This window comes from Boleophthalmus pectinirostris, unplaced genomic scaffold (genome assembly GCF_026225935.1).
Source record: "Boleophthalmus pectinirostris isolate CB_2022bp ecotype Guang Dong unplaced genomic scaffold, ASM2622593v1 HiC_scaffold_21, whole genome shotgun sequence".
NCBI lineage: Eukaryota > Metazoa > Chordata > Actinopteri > Gobiiformes > Gobiidae > Boleophthalmus > Boleophthalmus pectinirostris.
The window spans coordinates 29,165,918-29,182,320 of NW_026571175.1; the positions used below are offsets into that span (position 1 = coordinate 29,165,918).

The 16,403-nt window shown below is 38.2% G+C and overlaps 1 protein-coding gene across 1 annotated transcript in view; it reads left to right on the forward strand.

The window, feature by feature from the left end:
* The window catches only part of erf (Ets2 repressor factor), a 115,209-nt gene that overhangs the window by 83,700 nt on the left and 15,106 nt on the right, over nt 1-16,403 (forward strand). The window contains exon 3 of the mRNA XM_055157218.1: nt 7,805-7,917. Coding sequence (XP_055013193.1) covers nt 7,805-7,917 — 113 coding nt within the window. The remainder of the gene's footprint in view (nt 1-7,804; nt 7,918-16,403) is intronic.

Here is a 16,403-nt window from a genome sequence, read left to right on the forward strand (position 1 = left end):
CGTACACCAGTCCTCCCTCCCTTATTACATGTTAGAAGTGGAGTTTCAGATGATTAATGTTGGATGTTTTGAGACCTTTTCTGTCCTTTTGCTGAGGTTACTGGTGTTAATGTGAATTTCTCAATACTGTCAATACCGTAGATGGATTATTTGTTTATCAACACAGTGGATTCGTGTGTAACCTGAAGTTTCAGCACTAGATAATGATGTTGTCAGGGCACTAAAACAGTTTAACAGCGTCTGATGAAGCAAGTTCGGCTGCTAAATGAACATTAGTGAGTGGGATACGTCTTGTTGTTAAATGCAAATGAGTGCGTAAATGACGAGAAGAAAATCCCAAACTTGAGTGACCGGACACATTTATACCTGATGGACACTCCTGGCCCCGCCCCCTGAGGGAGTCTGAAATCTAAAACACACTGACATGATACGAGACAGGAGAGATGTAGTCTGATAATCCCTCTATAGGAAGGTGTAGATCAGTTGAGTAATTGGGCCACAATATAAATGATAAGAACTAAAAAATATGATTGTAAACATTGTAAAAGCCAAAAGAAAATGAAGGATTTGCCTTTTGTTTGGTCATGATTTCAATAATTGTTGTTTATGTATTAGAAATACCGAGCCCTGCAGACAAAGTACAGCCATAAGAACAGAACTAAACCTAAACCAGGATCAAATTTGGATTGAACCAGGACTAAACCTGGGACTAAAACCGGGAGTAAAACAAGGACTAAACTCGGGACCTTAACTCGGGACCTAAACTCGGGACCTGGGACCTTAACTCGGGACCTAAACTCGGGACCTAAACCGGGAGTAAAATGAGGATTAACCCTGGGACTAAACGCAGGACCTAAACCCGGGATTTAAACTCAGGATTTAAACTCCCAGGACCAAAACCCCAGGACCCTAACCCCAGACCAAGAACATTACATGGTCTCTAGTTATGGAAACCTGGGACCTAACCCCCTGACCTAAACCCCTGGACCTAAACCCCAGACACTTCAGACCAAGAACATTACATGGTCTCTAGTTATCTAAACCCTGGACCTAAACCTGGACCTAAACCCCTGGACCTAAACCCAGGATTAGGCCCAATAGTACATACATTTAATTTAAAAAAGTTCAACTTGCTGTAGAACATTCTGTATCTCTCCTCTGTAAAGGTACCATATCCAAGAAGTAATGTGGAGTAATTTGAGTTCCTTGCCCGTGAGTGGTCCTAATGGTATGTCTGATAATATATTATTACCTGGTTACTATGGTTACTATACACTCACTTTTTCTTATTTTGCAGGGTATACTGAAATTTCAACACCATTCTTACCCACATTTACAGCCTTATGTGACCGTTCTAAACCTTATTTTTTTGTAGTAATTGATGTATGATAGTTTACATAGTATGCAATTTATTTGTATTTGCTAAGTAACGAGTAACGAGCAAGCATTACTTTTTTAAGTAACTTCCCCAACACTGGTTACAGGTTAGATCTGTGGAAAGGCGACCCCGCTCACAGTCAGCATGTTGTTTTTCTAGGTATTTCTGAGCTATAAAACCACCTGTAATTGAATAAATGTAAAGTAGAGCACTGTGGAACATTCCAGGCACAGCAATGACATATCCATAGAAACAAGCAGGTGATGGACCCCTAAACAAAAAGTTACACAGTGCTCCTTTAGCATTATTGTCGCATTTAAATTCAGTATTTCAATATGAATATGCTGAATGACATCGACAGTATCTATGTCTATCCGTATGAACTTCAACCAAGCCTACAGAATGACATTATTGCTGCAGACTAGTATATTTAGTATTTGTTTTTCCTCCTCCTCTCCTCTTTTGTTATTGTTCTTGTTCGTGTTTGTGGAAGTGCATCTGTAGTACGGTCCCTGTGAAGTGGTCCTCCTCTCTCTGACTCAGTGAAGCCGGTGACTCAGCCTCCTCTCACTGGACACTACCATGACTAATGCTACCACCACAGCATCACTCAATGGTGTTTTTCTCTTCATTAATGTGTTTTTTTGTCAACATGTTTTTCACTTCTGTACGATTTTTAAAGGTACACGGCGTAACTTTTCTTTGCTTGTCTCCATGGAGATGTTCTTGCCGTGTTTAGAATGCGCAGCGTGGCGTTAAAGGGGAATTATTTAACTTTCGTGCACGGTGGAGCGTCTGTCGAACAGTTTTCTCCATGGAGATGTTACTGCTTTGTCTGGAATGTTTCACAGTATGTTTTTAAACCATTCTATCTCCATGGAGACCAAACCAGACCAAGTTACAGGTCAGATCTCTGTAGAGGCGACCCCACTCATAGTCAAAATACCTGTTTTTCAAGGAATTTTTGAGCTATAAAACCACCTGTAAGTGAATAAATATAAGTTAGAGCCATTTAATGTCACACTGTGGAACATTTCAGGCACTTCAATGACATCTCCATAGAAACAAGCCGGTGACAGACCCTCCAGAAAGTTACACAATGCGGCTTTAAATCCATCACTATGTTCTTGCTTTGCCGGTAATGTTGCCCGGTGTGTAATTAAACACCTCAATCTCCATGGCGACAACTTCGTCATCTTGTGTCCATGGTGATGTCCTTGCTTTGCCTGGAATGTCGTGCAGTATGGCATTAAACTCGTCTGTCTCCATGGAAACAAGGAGGGGACACCACCAGGCCAAGTCACAGGTCAGATCACAGGAAAAGTGACGATTTTTGAGCAATAAAAACACCTGAAATTTAACAAATACCAAATAGATTTGTTTAATGCCATACTGTGTAACATTTCAGGCAGAGCAATAACATCTCCATGGCGATGAGCACTTTTTAAGATGAATTTTTAAAGCTACATACTGGACATCCATCTCTTCACCGGGAGTCAGTCACTAAAAAGAGTTGAGAGTTTGACAATTTTGAACATTTTGATGTAATTTTTCTGACAGATTATATAATTGTAATTAGACACCTCGGGGAATATTCACTTTTGAAAGAACACTGGAATTTTAATTGAAGGAAATGTCTTCAAAAAATACCTCTAAACTAGCAGGATAGCAGTTATATAAGTGAATTTCGCCCAAGAACGTAAAAAAAATTAGCAATTTCACTGTGGTTAATTAATTGTTATACTCTTGTTTTAATTATTCAAAACTTTACGCAAAATGAAGAATGTGACTTTTTAAAGCTGACCTATTATGCAAAATGTACTTTTCAGAGCTTTTGTAGTTGTTTTCCCTCCCCATTTACTTACCCAAAGTTGTATTTGGCGTTATTTGTGCATGTTTAAGTCATCTTTTAATCGCTTATTTTCAAGATACCGTATTGCCGATCGATGCAGTTACCTCCTCTTAAACATACCTTGAATACATGCATCCTGAATTTTGGACTTCCGGTCATCACACAATGCATACTGGGAAGGATCCTCCGAAAAAGTGAACATCAAACCGCCATGTTTGATTTCCCTGTGGGATAGGTCTATTGTCAAAGACGAACTTTTTAAGTCTTTTGAACCGTATCACTTTTGTTTCTGGTTCTGATTTTGTCATATTTTAGTTATGAGATTCGGATATCATAATTGTGTGGTTGTTGGATGTCCTAACAGTGGAAAATGGCTCGAGAAATGGGCTTCGGAAATTTGCAAACTCTATAACTGCAAAAGGGAATCTGTGTGACTGCAAACCCCCGTTCAAACAGTTTTCCTTCCCAACGGAATTGAAAAATAGTGAAAGGCGAAGGCGATGGGCAGGATTGATACACAGGATGATTTCTTAGGTAGCCAAAGGTTACCTTTTTCGTCCTTCCTGAGTTTGCAGCGAACATTTTGTATGTGGAACGCCATCAAAGCAAAATCCCAGTCCCTCGCTCAACCTTGGTTACAAATTTAAAAAGTCAACGCCAAAGCGAAAGGCACCAACTGTTCTCCAAGAAACAACTTCCACTGCAAAGAGACCAAGACGTGATGTTGTTGTAAAACCACAAGAACAAGAAAGTGCAAGGTCAGCCTGTTTGTCTTCAGTACCTCAAACAGGATTTCCTGTGTATCAATCCTGCCCATCGCCTTTGCCTTTCACTATTTTTCAATTCCGTTGGGAAGAGAAACAGTTTGAACAGAGGTTTGCAGTCACACAGATCTGATTCCCTTTTGGATTTATGGAGTTTACAACCTTTCGAAGACCATTTCTTGAGCCATTTTCCGCTGTAAGGACATCCAACAACCACACAATTACAATGTCCGAATCCCAAAACTAAAATATGACAATATCAGAACCAGAAACAAAAGCGATACGGTTCAAAAGACTAGAAAAGATCGGCTTTGACAATAGACGCATCCCACTGGGAAATCAAACATAGCGGGTTAGTGTTTTAGTAACCCTTTATGTCCAAAATGCTTAGTTCCACCTTGTGAAGTTATGAAACTGGTATGTTTTTGATAACGAAACTACATTCTCATTTTTTCAGTGCCTTCAAAACTGTCTGTAGTGCTTTGTACATGTTCTGATCAATCATTTTCTCACATGACATTTCAAACTTTTTTTTCTTGCGTAAACGGTGGGTTACACAATTGTCATTAAAGGCTCCCAGCAGTAATGCGCAACAAGGAACATATAGGAATTATAAAACCTCCTTGTTGCTATGGAGATGTGCTTATTGAATCTATGATCAATACATTTGTCATGTTCAGATGTACAAAAATGGATGATACAGCGTTGGGGTTAAGTAATTCTTATATAAACGCGAAGTTAATGCTTGGTTTAAGACTGTATGACTTCATTTGATCGAATCAATATACATTTTGTTCATTTTACACTACTACACCTCGACTGGTCTTAATAAAGCACTTAAAGACACTAAAAAAACATGTTAAAGACTTAGACTAAGACAAACTTGACTGGGAATTAAGTATTTTTTCCTTGAGCTAGTTCATTTTAAACAGTGTGCAATGGTCCTCACTTACCTGATTCATTTCGAGCATCTCAATTATTTAGCAATTTAGAAGCTTTTCACAACTTTAAATGGCCAGAGTGGAGGTAACAACAACTTGCACGCTAAAAATTTAATACATCGTGGACTTATTTTAACCTCAAGAGCATACTGGAAAAAATCTTGTGCAAGGCCTTTAAGTATTATTTATTTAAGATGAAGTCAAGCTAAATTATTATATAGTTTTATCCATCTCATCTCTTAAACTTTACTGGGGCCATGGTCAAATACATGTACAGGGCCTTTTAAGTATTATTTAAGATGAATTAAAGATAAATTACTCTCGATTTACTGGTCAATCTACTTTCTTACCCTCACCTATGGTCATGACCTTTGGGTAATGACCAAGAGGACAAGATCGCGGATACATAAAATGAATTTCGCTCCCTTAGAGATAGGGTGAGGAGCTCAGTCACATGGGAGGAGCTCGGAGTAGAGCCGCTGCTCCTCCACGTCGAGAGGAGCAGGTGGGGTGGCTTGGGCGTCTGTTCCTGATGCCTCCAGGGAAGACCCAGGACACGCTGGAGGGATTATGTCTCTGGGCTGGCCTGGGAACGCCTTGGGGTCCCCCCTGGAGGAGCTGGAGGAAGTGTCCGGGGTGAAGGAAGTCTGGGAGTCCCTGCTTATACTGCTGGGACTCCTAAACCTGGTCCCGGATAAGTGGAAGAAAACGGATGGATGAATTAAAGATAGATTATTCTGAAGTTTGATCTATAGCGGAAAAAAATCTATAAAATGATAAGAATAAATGTGGGTACTCAGTTTAAGATTTTTTCTCATCTCTTCATCTTTACTGGGGTCAGGGTCAAATGTATAGAAAAAAAATCTTGTACAGGGCATTTTAAGTATTACTTGAGATGAAATAAAGCAAAATTATTATGAAGTTTTGACCATAGCTGAAAAAAACTATAAAATTATAAGAATAAGTGTGGGTAGCCAGTTTTAAGATTTTGTCTCATCTCTTCAACTTTACTGGGGCCATGGTCACATATATAGAAAAAAATCTTGAAGAGGGCCTTTTAAGTATTATATAAGATAAATTAGAGCTAAATTATTATGACGTTTGATCTATAGCGGAAAAAAGTATAAAATTATAAGCATAAATGTGGGTACTCAGTTTTAAGATTTTGTCCCTTCCTTTAAACTTCCCTCTGTACAAAGGTGTACTTGTTCTACTGCCCCATGACTAACGTCCTCCTCCACTTTTGGCAAAGCTGCTCTGAATGAGTGAATGAGAGGCTCGGGCTTTTATGTAAAGAAAATGTGAATGCGCCGGCTCCATAGGTGACTCATTGGAAGCCATTTTCTCATGTTCTGATTGAGTTGTCAGCTCTATTCTCTGCTCTGTGTGGGGCTGAGGTGACTAATGTCTCAAAACTACATGAGTTCAACCTTCCTGCGTGAACCACATCCTTGGGCAATCAGCACATGGGCGTAGAGCTGCTCACCTTTAGCTCAATTGATTGCTGCATAAGTGTGGAAAATCGGAAGTTGTTAGAATAATACTTTTTTTTTAGATTTTAAAGGTCATGTATTACGCAAAATGGACTCCTGTGAGCTTTTAGTCATGTTCGAACGCTGTTATTTCATCAAAAACATAACCGGAGTTGTGTTTTGTTTCATTCACACGTTTGAGTCACCTTTTATTATTAGTTTGTCTACATCTCCAAAGCTCAAAATGTTCTTTTCCACCTTGTGATGTCATGTAGTAGTAGTTTTCACAACTACCTTTTATCTTTTGTTTGGTAGACATTACAAAAGTTGACAAAACTGCAGTTGTATTAAATTTACTTTTTGCTTTTAAAGGTGGACTATGCAACTTTTTGAGGGTCCATCGCCTGCTTGTATCTATGGATATGTTGTTTCTATGCCTAAAATGTTCCACAGTATGACATTAAACAGCTCTACCTTACATTTATTCAATTACAGGTGGATTCATAGCTCAAAAATACCTTGAAAAACTGTGATTCTGACTGTGAGCCTCTCTACAGTTGTGCAGTAGTTTTATTATTCCGGATGCACGTGGATTGTAATGTGATGGTGCTCTGAAGGGGGAGTGACTTTAGCATGAGGAGCAAAGAGATGGGAGACTCATAAAACATGTAAATATTTCAGGAACATTAACATTTTCAAAACAATAAAAGGTAACATGGTGATCTAAGGATGTTACGTGTTAGCAGTTTATACAACATTGAAGTAAAATACCCCCTCTTTAAAGGTGCACTGTGTAACTTTTTGGTTTGGGGGTCCTTGTTTCTATGGAGATGTCATTGCTTTGCCTGGAATGTTCCACACTATGACATTAAACACCTCTACCTTACATTTAGTCAATTACAGGTGGTTAAAAGCTCAAAAATACCTTGGAAAAACAGGTGTTCTGACTGTGAGCAGGGTCACCTCTCCACAGATCTGAGCTGTAACTTGGTCTGGTTTGGTCTCCATGAAACGTTTAATGCCATACTGTGGAATATTCCAGACAAAGCAATGAGGCCACCATCAGAAAAGTTACGCACTATGTCAAAATGTTGTTTAATCATCACATCACATCAGTTCTTCGCCTACTACTTCTTCCTCTACTTCAGTTTCACCTTATGACGTCATTAAGTGTGTTTCAGAAGTGTTCCTTTGTCTTCAAATCAGCAGGTTTTGTTTTTAGCCTTATGTGACCTGCTTCACTCAGTCACATGGCAGTTCAGTAATTTTGTATCTCCAGAAATTTGAGTTTAAATAATTTTTAGTTTTTTGTTTGTTTGTTCAGTACGTCATAAACTCTACCAACTTCTTCTTATCTCTCCTTTTATACTAATGTTTGTCTGTTGTTTTATTTTCAGATATTACTACAACAAAAGGATCCTCCACAAAACCAAGGGCAAAAGGTTCACCTACAAATTCAATTTCAACAAACTGGTGCTGGTCAACTACCCCTTCATCAGCATGGACTCAGGTATGTGCAGTATAAGATCACCATGGCAACTGACAACACAACTTCAAGACTTTTAGACTAGAGGAAAGAGATGGAGGAAAGGACCATTTAAAAATACGAATATGAATTAAAAACACACGCAGTCGTTTTTTGATGGGGCTGGAGGCATTTGAGCGAGCCCTATAGTGCGGAAAATATGGTATTTACTTTCATAATGACTGGTCCTTTTTCTGTTTATGCTGCTGTGTGAAGAATTCCTCAGTCGTCCAGGTAGAATCCATGAGAAGAAAAAAATAAATAAATAATGATTCAGTTTGTCGACTGGACAAAAGTTAGTTTGGTTGAAGACGTTTCAGCTCTTCAGTTCTTCAGAACTGAAGAAGCAGCTTGGATGAGCTGCGAAACGTCTTCAACCAAACTAACTTTTGTCCACAAACTGAATTTTATTTATTTTTTTCTCCTTATTTATACTGCTATTTATGGTGCCTTTTATAAGTCCTGTATTACTGTAAATCAGGGGTCTCCAACCTGTAGCTCGGGAGATACCGGCAGCTCTCCACCCTTTTCCAAGTATCGCTCGTCAAGAGATTTCTGAATTCTATGTATTGTGCATAATAAGTAAAATTTAATTAACTACCACCAATAAATAGATAAATGGTTTGTTTATAAGCATCTAACTGTTCCCCATTTAAGGATCGCCATGACTCTTATATTTCTTAGTTTCTTAGTTTCTTTGCGACTGCTGAAATTGGTAACTCTGACATTTTTGTTTTGTAAAAGTAGCTCACTGGAGAAAAAAGGTTGGAAACCCCTGCTCTAAATTGACTTTTGTGAGATTTAAGTCATGTTTAATGCCGTTACCTCCTCAAAAACAGACCTGTGTTTTTTTACATTCACACATATTTGAGTCACGCATTATTATTAGTCTGTCTACATCTCCAAAGTTCAAAACGCTCTGTTCCACCTTGTGATGTCATGTAGTGGTAGTTTTCGAAGTCACAGCAACATTTTACCTTCAGTTCAGCAGAGATGAGCAATTCCAGGTCTGAAATTATTAAAAATGACTCTAGTGAAGGTGTATGGAGTTTAAAAACACCCGTGGGTTTACTTCCTGTATTACCACATGACATCACAAGGTGGACCAGAGTGTTTTTTGTTTGAGAAAGAACTTGTGTGTTAAACTTGTATGAATGAAACACAATTCCAGGTATGTTTTTGATAAGGAAACGACATTATAAAGTAATATGAGCCCTTTCATTGTGCCATTTCTCTGTTGACTCTTCCACCAAGATCTCAAAGTATTTATTTCAGATTTAAATGAATCATATTTACACTTCATTTGAGAGCATCCACTTCTATGACAAATACTCCTACTTCAATTACTACATTTTTCTCCACCTCCTCCTCCTCTGTGTACATTTACTATTGTTACTTCCTACCTTGCCACCACAATAGACTTGATTCATTTATACCGATGGAAAAACAAACACTTCTCGCAGTTACATCACATAGAAATAGACCATTATCTGTGTGAAACTCACCTTGGCAACGGGGCGCAGGAGTGAAGCTTTAAATAGAAGAATTGTACTCGACAAGGACTCAGGAGCTCTGTTATAGACAAAACACTGATGACCTTCAGGTGTCTGTGAATCTGAAGTGGTGTAAGAACTGGAAAAATACTGACAAAAGCAAGTTTAAAAAGTCAGTTTTTAGTGCAGGAAAAAAGTAATTCTTTATTTACCAGAAGTTTTAAAGAGGAGGTGGTATTATTATGCTAAATCGATTTGTCTTTCAGCTTTCTACCATGTTATAATGAAGAGGTTTTAGGTGTCATCCAGGCATGTTTGAGTAATTTAGTGATCTCTCCCGGGACCTTATTCAAACCCTCCTTATAGAAGAAGTAAGATTCTCCATAAATATACAAAAATATGATACACGAAACTACAGAGAAACTTGACAAACCTGATGCGATGTGCAGTAGTTTCATTAACGGGATGCGCACTGATTGTTTTGTGATATTGCTCTGAAGGGAGGGTGACTTAGCACAGAGAGGAGACTTGTGAAACTGGTGAATATAGAGCATTTTCAGAACATTTTCAAAACAATTTTAAAGTTAACGTGATCTAAATATGTTATGTTTTAGCAATTAATACCCTAAAGAAGTAAAATACTCCATATTTTAAAGGTTTTTATTTCATGTTAGAAACTTTTGCAAAGTTTAGGGCCCCTCAAGTATCGAATAAATACTATCAGGATTATTCATTCACACTTACACACATACAGACAATCTAAAAAAATTACAATATCATGAAAAACGTGTTTGTTGGCACTTATATCAGTTATGAGCAGGCCCGTCAACAGAAATTTGGGGGTCCAGGGTAAGAAAATTCACATGGGCCCCCCTCTAATATTAATTAATAGGCAGAGGTTCCAGTTCTGGGCCCCTAACAGACCCCTTTGTCCCTCCCCTGGTTATAAATAAAGTTAAATGTACATTATATAAACTCATGACACATAAAGTGAAGCATCTTTTTCTTGATATTCTAATTTTTGGAGATGGTCTCTACACTACGTCTAAACTGGGACTAAACCAGGATTACATCAGTGCAAAACCAGGTCTATAACAGGACTAAACTGGGATCAAACCAGCTGCAAACCAAAGTAAAAAGTTGGAGGAATCATTGTGGTTAACCCCGTAGGCGATGTGTAGTTCAGTTCCACTTCTGAACATTTGCTTGTGATTTGTCTTTGTCAGTCTGAGGTTTGATTTCAGACTTTCACACAGAAGTTCAGTGGTTAAAAACTTGACTTCAGTTTATCTGGAAGTAACAGATGGAGCAGGGGCAATACATTATGAGGTCCACAGACGCATATGAACTACCAAAGTGACTACTACTACTACTACTTACTACTACTATCTACTACTAACTACTACTACTTCTACAACTACACACTACTGCAACAACTGCTACTATACACTGCTATTACTACTATTACTACTGTAACTTGTAACTATACATAATTACTGTTACTAATACTAATACTGCAACTACTACATACTATTACTACTATTATTATTATACACAATTACTACTACTATTATTGTACACTGTTATTATACACTACTACTACTACTACTAATACTACTACACACTATTTCTAATACTAATACCACAACGATTACTACTACTATTATTGTACACTATTATTATACACTACTACTACTACTAACTACTACTTACTACTTACTACTAGCTACTACTACTACTAACTACTACTAGACACTATTTTTAATACTAATACTACAACTACTACATACTATTACTGCTACTGTTATTATACGCTACTACTACTACTACTACTACTACTACTACTACTACTACTACTACTACTACTACTACTACTACTTCTACTACTACTACTACTACTACTACTACTACTACTACTACTACTACTACTACTACTACTACTACTACTACAACTACTACTACTTCTACAACTACTACTACTACTACTACAACTACTACTACTACAACTACACACAATTTCTAATACTAATACTACAATGATTACATACTATTACTACTACCATTATTATTATACACAATTACTACTACTATTATTGTACACTATTATTATACACTACTACTACTTCTACAACACTATTAAAGAAACTACTACTAATACTACTACACACTATTTCTAATACTAATACCACAACGATTACTACTACTATTATTGTACACTATTATTATACACTACTACTAACTACTACTTACTACTAACTACTACTAGACACTAACTACTACTAGACACTATTTTTAATACTAATACTACAACTACTACATACTATTACTGCTACTGTTATTATACACTACTACTACTACTACTACTACTACTACTACTACTACTACTATTACTACTACTACAACTACTACTACAACTACTACTACAACTACTACTACTACTACTACTACTAACAACTACTACTACTACTACTACTACAACTACTACTACTACTACACTACTACTACAACTACTACTACTACTACTACTACTACAACTACTACTACAACTACTACTACTACTACTACAACTACTACTACAACTACAACTACTACTACTACTACAAATACAACTACTACTACTACTACTACTACTACTACTACTACTACTACTACTACTACTACTACTACTACTACTACTACTACTACAACTACTACAACTACACACAATTTCTAATACTACAATTACTACATACTATTATTACTACCATTATTATTATACACGATTACTACTACCACTGCCACTACTACTACTACTAATACTAATACTACAACTACTACATACTATTACTGCCACTATTATTATTATACACAATTACTACTACTACTGCCACTACTAGTGCTACTACTACTACTGCTATTGCTTCCACTACTACTCTGCACTATTACCACTACTGTTATTATACACTATTACTACTATAACGTGAAAATCTCACTACACTTACAGATCTTGCACTTGCCAGTAAAAAAACTATCTAGAAACGGGATTAAACCAGGACCAAACCAAACAAATGGTAACCCCGTCAAGTTGAATCATTGTGGCTGTGACCCCGTGGACGATGTGTAGTTTATGGATACTACTAAACATTTGTCGTTATAAATAGTCCCTCTAGATTGACTCATGCTTCACTTCAAGCCGCACTCTCAGCTAATTTCCTACAGGACATTAATTTTAGTAGCTTTGTTTGTGTCTGAAAAGCGCTCCACGTCCTGCCCCGCCCTCTCCTCCCTCTGAGGTCTGGTCTGGTCCCTGTCCCGGGCTGGCCCACTTTAAACGTGTCCCATTCAGAGCTATGACATAAGAGCCGAGCCAAACTTTAATTACACGGGCTGTCTGCTGTAGCCCACACGCCGTCATTTTGATAGGGCCATTTGTCTGCGTCAGTCTGGGCTTTGACTTCAGACTTTCACACAGAAGTTCACTGGTTAAAAACTTTACTGACAAGCTGAACTGTCACCACAAATACTACTTTAACTAATCGGTCAGGATTAGATGGAGCAATGCATGCTGGGGGTTCACAGATACATGCCAGCTACTAACATGTTTTCTATTTCTACCTCTGTTACTACTGCTACTACTTGCTACTACTACTACTACTACTACTACTACTGATATTATTAGAACTCTACTACTACTATTGCTACTGCTTCCTCTGCTACTACTATTACTACTTGTATTACTACTATTACTACTTTACTAGTACTACACCTACTGCTTACTACTACTGCTACTACTACACTTAAGGCCTACAACTAGTGCCACTACACCTACTGCCTACTACTACTGCTACTACACCTACTACTTACTACTACTACATCTACTGCCTACCACTACTACACCTGCTGCTACTACTACTACATCTACTGCCTAGTACTACTACTACTACATCTACTGCCTAGTACTACTACTACTACTACTACTACTACTACTACTACTACTGCTGCTACTATCCCTACTTACTATTACTACTACTATGACGCTTACTGCCTACTACTGCTGCTACTACACCTGCTACTACTACTACTACCCCTACTGCTTTCTACTACTACTACTACTACTACATCTACTACTACTGCTGCTGTTACTACTACCCCTACTGCCTACTACTACTGCTACTACTACTACTACTGCCTACTACTACTACTACTACTGCCTACTACTACTACTACTACTACTACTACTACTACTACTACTACTACTACTACTGCCTACCACTACTACTACTACTGCTGCCTACTACTACTGCCTACTAATAACTACTACTACTACTACTACCAGAACCACCACCACTACTACTATTACTAAACACTATTACTACTACTACCTGTACATCTACAAAACTTGCACTTGCCAGTAAAAAAAAAAAAACATTTCTAAATCTTTAGTTTAAAGGGTTCATATTTTCTGGTCTATGTTATATTGTTGTTTCCTCATCACAAACAGACCTGGAGTTGTTTTTTGTTTCATTCACACATGTTTAACACACAAATCATGCATATTTAGGCTGAGTTCTTTTCTCAAAATGAAAAAAAAAACAAAAAACTCTGTTGCACCTGGTGATCTCATATGGTAATACAGGAAGTGCTCCACTGTGTTTTTTATTATCTGTTTTATTGTATGTTACCTTTTCCTGCTGTTCTGAAATTGCGCGTTGCAACACTGGAATTTCCCCACTGTGGGACTAATAAAGACATATCTTATCTTATCTTACATTCCATACACTTTCACTAGAATCATTTGGATAATTTCAGACCCGGAATTGCCCATCTCTTCTGAACAAAAGGTAAAAGAATCTGTTAACTTTTAGCATTTTCAGCTTTGGAGATGCAGGCAGGTTACTCAAACATGTGTGAATGACACAAAACACAACTCCATGTATGTTTTTGATGCGGCAACAACATTATAACATGACTTAAAGCTCACAAGAGTACTCTTTGAGTAATTTAGAACCTTTTTAAGTATCTTATTTACAATACTTTAGCCCGCAGTACTGTACATTTACACCCCCAACAGAATAGACTTGTATACAGTGGTTCTTTGGCTCAACTCCACTGGTCCAGACATGACTCCAGAGTGTTACCTCTCAGACAGAGCCACACAAACACACACACACACACTGACACATGTACTGAGACTGTGGAAAAGGAGGAGGTACGCGCCCTTATTTGTGATGGCACACGCTTCTGCAGCAATGCCACAGGCTACTGGTAAAAACAGGGAGGATGAGGGTTCAAAAAGCACCTAATTGTGGCTCCGTGTAACTCTGCTTTCTGTCTATGGGTAAAGCTGTCATATGTCACCGCAGCTCTGTTCTAATTAGGCTGAGATAAAACATTCTTCATTATGGTCTTGTATTGTTGACAGCGTTGGCCAAAGTTAAAATAGCAAATTAGTTTTAGCAAAAAATAGTAGCGCGTAAGAAAAACATGTCTGGTATGACACAGGGCTCAAATGGGAATGGCTGCTGATTTTGCTGTATTTAGCTGCAAAAATACATGACCAAAATAAGTGAACACAAAAAGAAAGTGCTTTTTTTTTTTTTTTTTTTTTTTCAATAGATCCTTTTACCCCAGACATCTCAAAATGTCTCTAAATCAGGGGTGTCCAAACTTTTTTCTTCAAGAGCCACATATGAAAAGACGGATAAAGATCGAGAGCCAGACTATTGGACTGATTGGACAATACCGATAATAACTCAAAACAATGTGCCTTTATAACAGGTTAAACTGAGCCAACAGACTTTTATTCACGCTTAGATCCTTATTTGACGTCGGCTTTATCGAGGTAGATTTTCAGAACTCGCAGTAGACAAACAGACTGATCCGTAAAGCTGGTCACGTGATCGGCTGTGAGCTGAACAGATTTTTCGCGGTGAGGGACAAGAGGACGCTGGACAGACTGCTCTCCGTCGTGGACACTCCTGCTCACCCACTGCACCAGACTATAGAGGGACAGATAATACTCCCTACAACAACTCATCCACTGCACCAGACGATAGAGGGACAGATAATACTCCCTACAACTGTACAACAACTCACCCACTGCACGAGACTACAGAGGGACAGATAATACTCCCTACAACTACAACAACTCACCCTCATGTAGCAGATAATACTCCCTACAACAACTCACCCACTGCACCAGACTAAGAGGGGCAGATAATACTCCCTACAACTGTACAGCAACTCACCCTCATGTAGCAGATAATACTCCCTACAACAACTCACCCACTGCACCAGACTGTAGTGGAGCAGATAATACTCCCTACAACTGTACACCCACCACCAGCACTACAGAGGGGCAGATAATACTCCCTACAACTACAACAACTCACCCACTTCACCAGACTATAGTAGCAGATAATACTCCCTACAACAACTCACCCACTGCACCAGACTGTAGTGGAGCAGATAATACTCCCTACAACCACTCACCCATTGCACCAGACTATAGAGGGGCAGATAATACTCCCTACAACTGTACAGCAACTCACCCTCATGTAGCAAATAATACTCCCTACAACTGTACAGCAACTCACCCTCATGTAGCAAATAATACTCCCTACAACTGTACAGCAACTCACCATTATGTAACAGATAATACTCCCTACAGCTGAACAACAACTCGCCATTATGTAACAGATAATACTCCCTACAACTGAACAACAACTCACCCTTATGTAACAGATAATACTCCCTACAACTCTACAACAACTCACCATTATGTAACAGATAATACTCCCTACAACTGAATAACAACTCGCCATTATGTAACAGATAATACTCCCTACAGCTGTACAGCAACTCACCCTTGTGTAACAGATAATACTCCCTACAACTCTACAACAACTCACCATACTCTTATTTGTTTTTTTTTTTTTTACTTACTTGTACATTTACATCTTTATAATTATGCCTTATTTGACACCAGTTTCTCTTTTT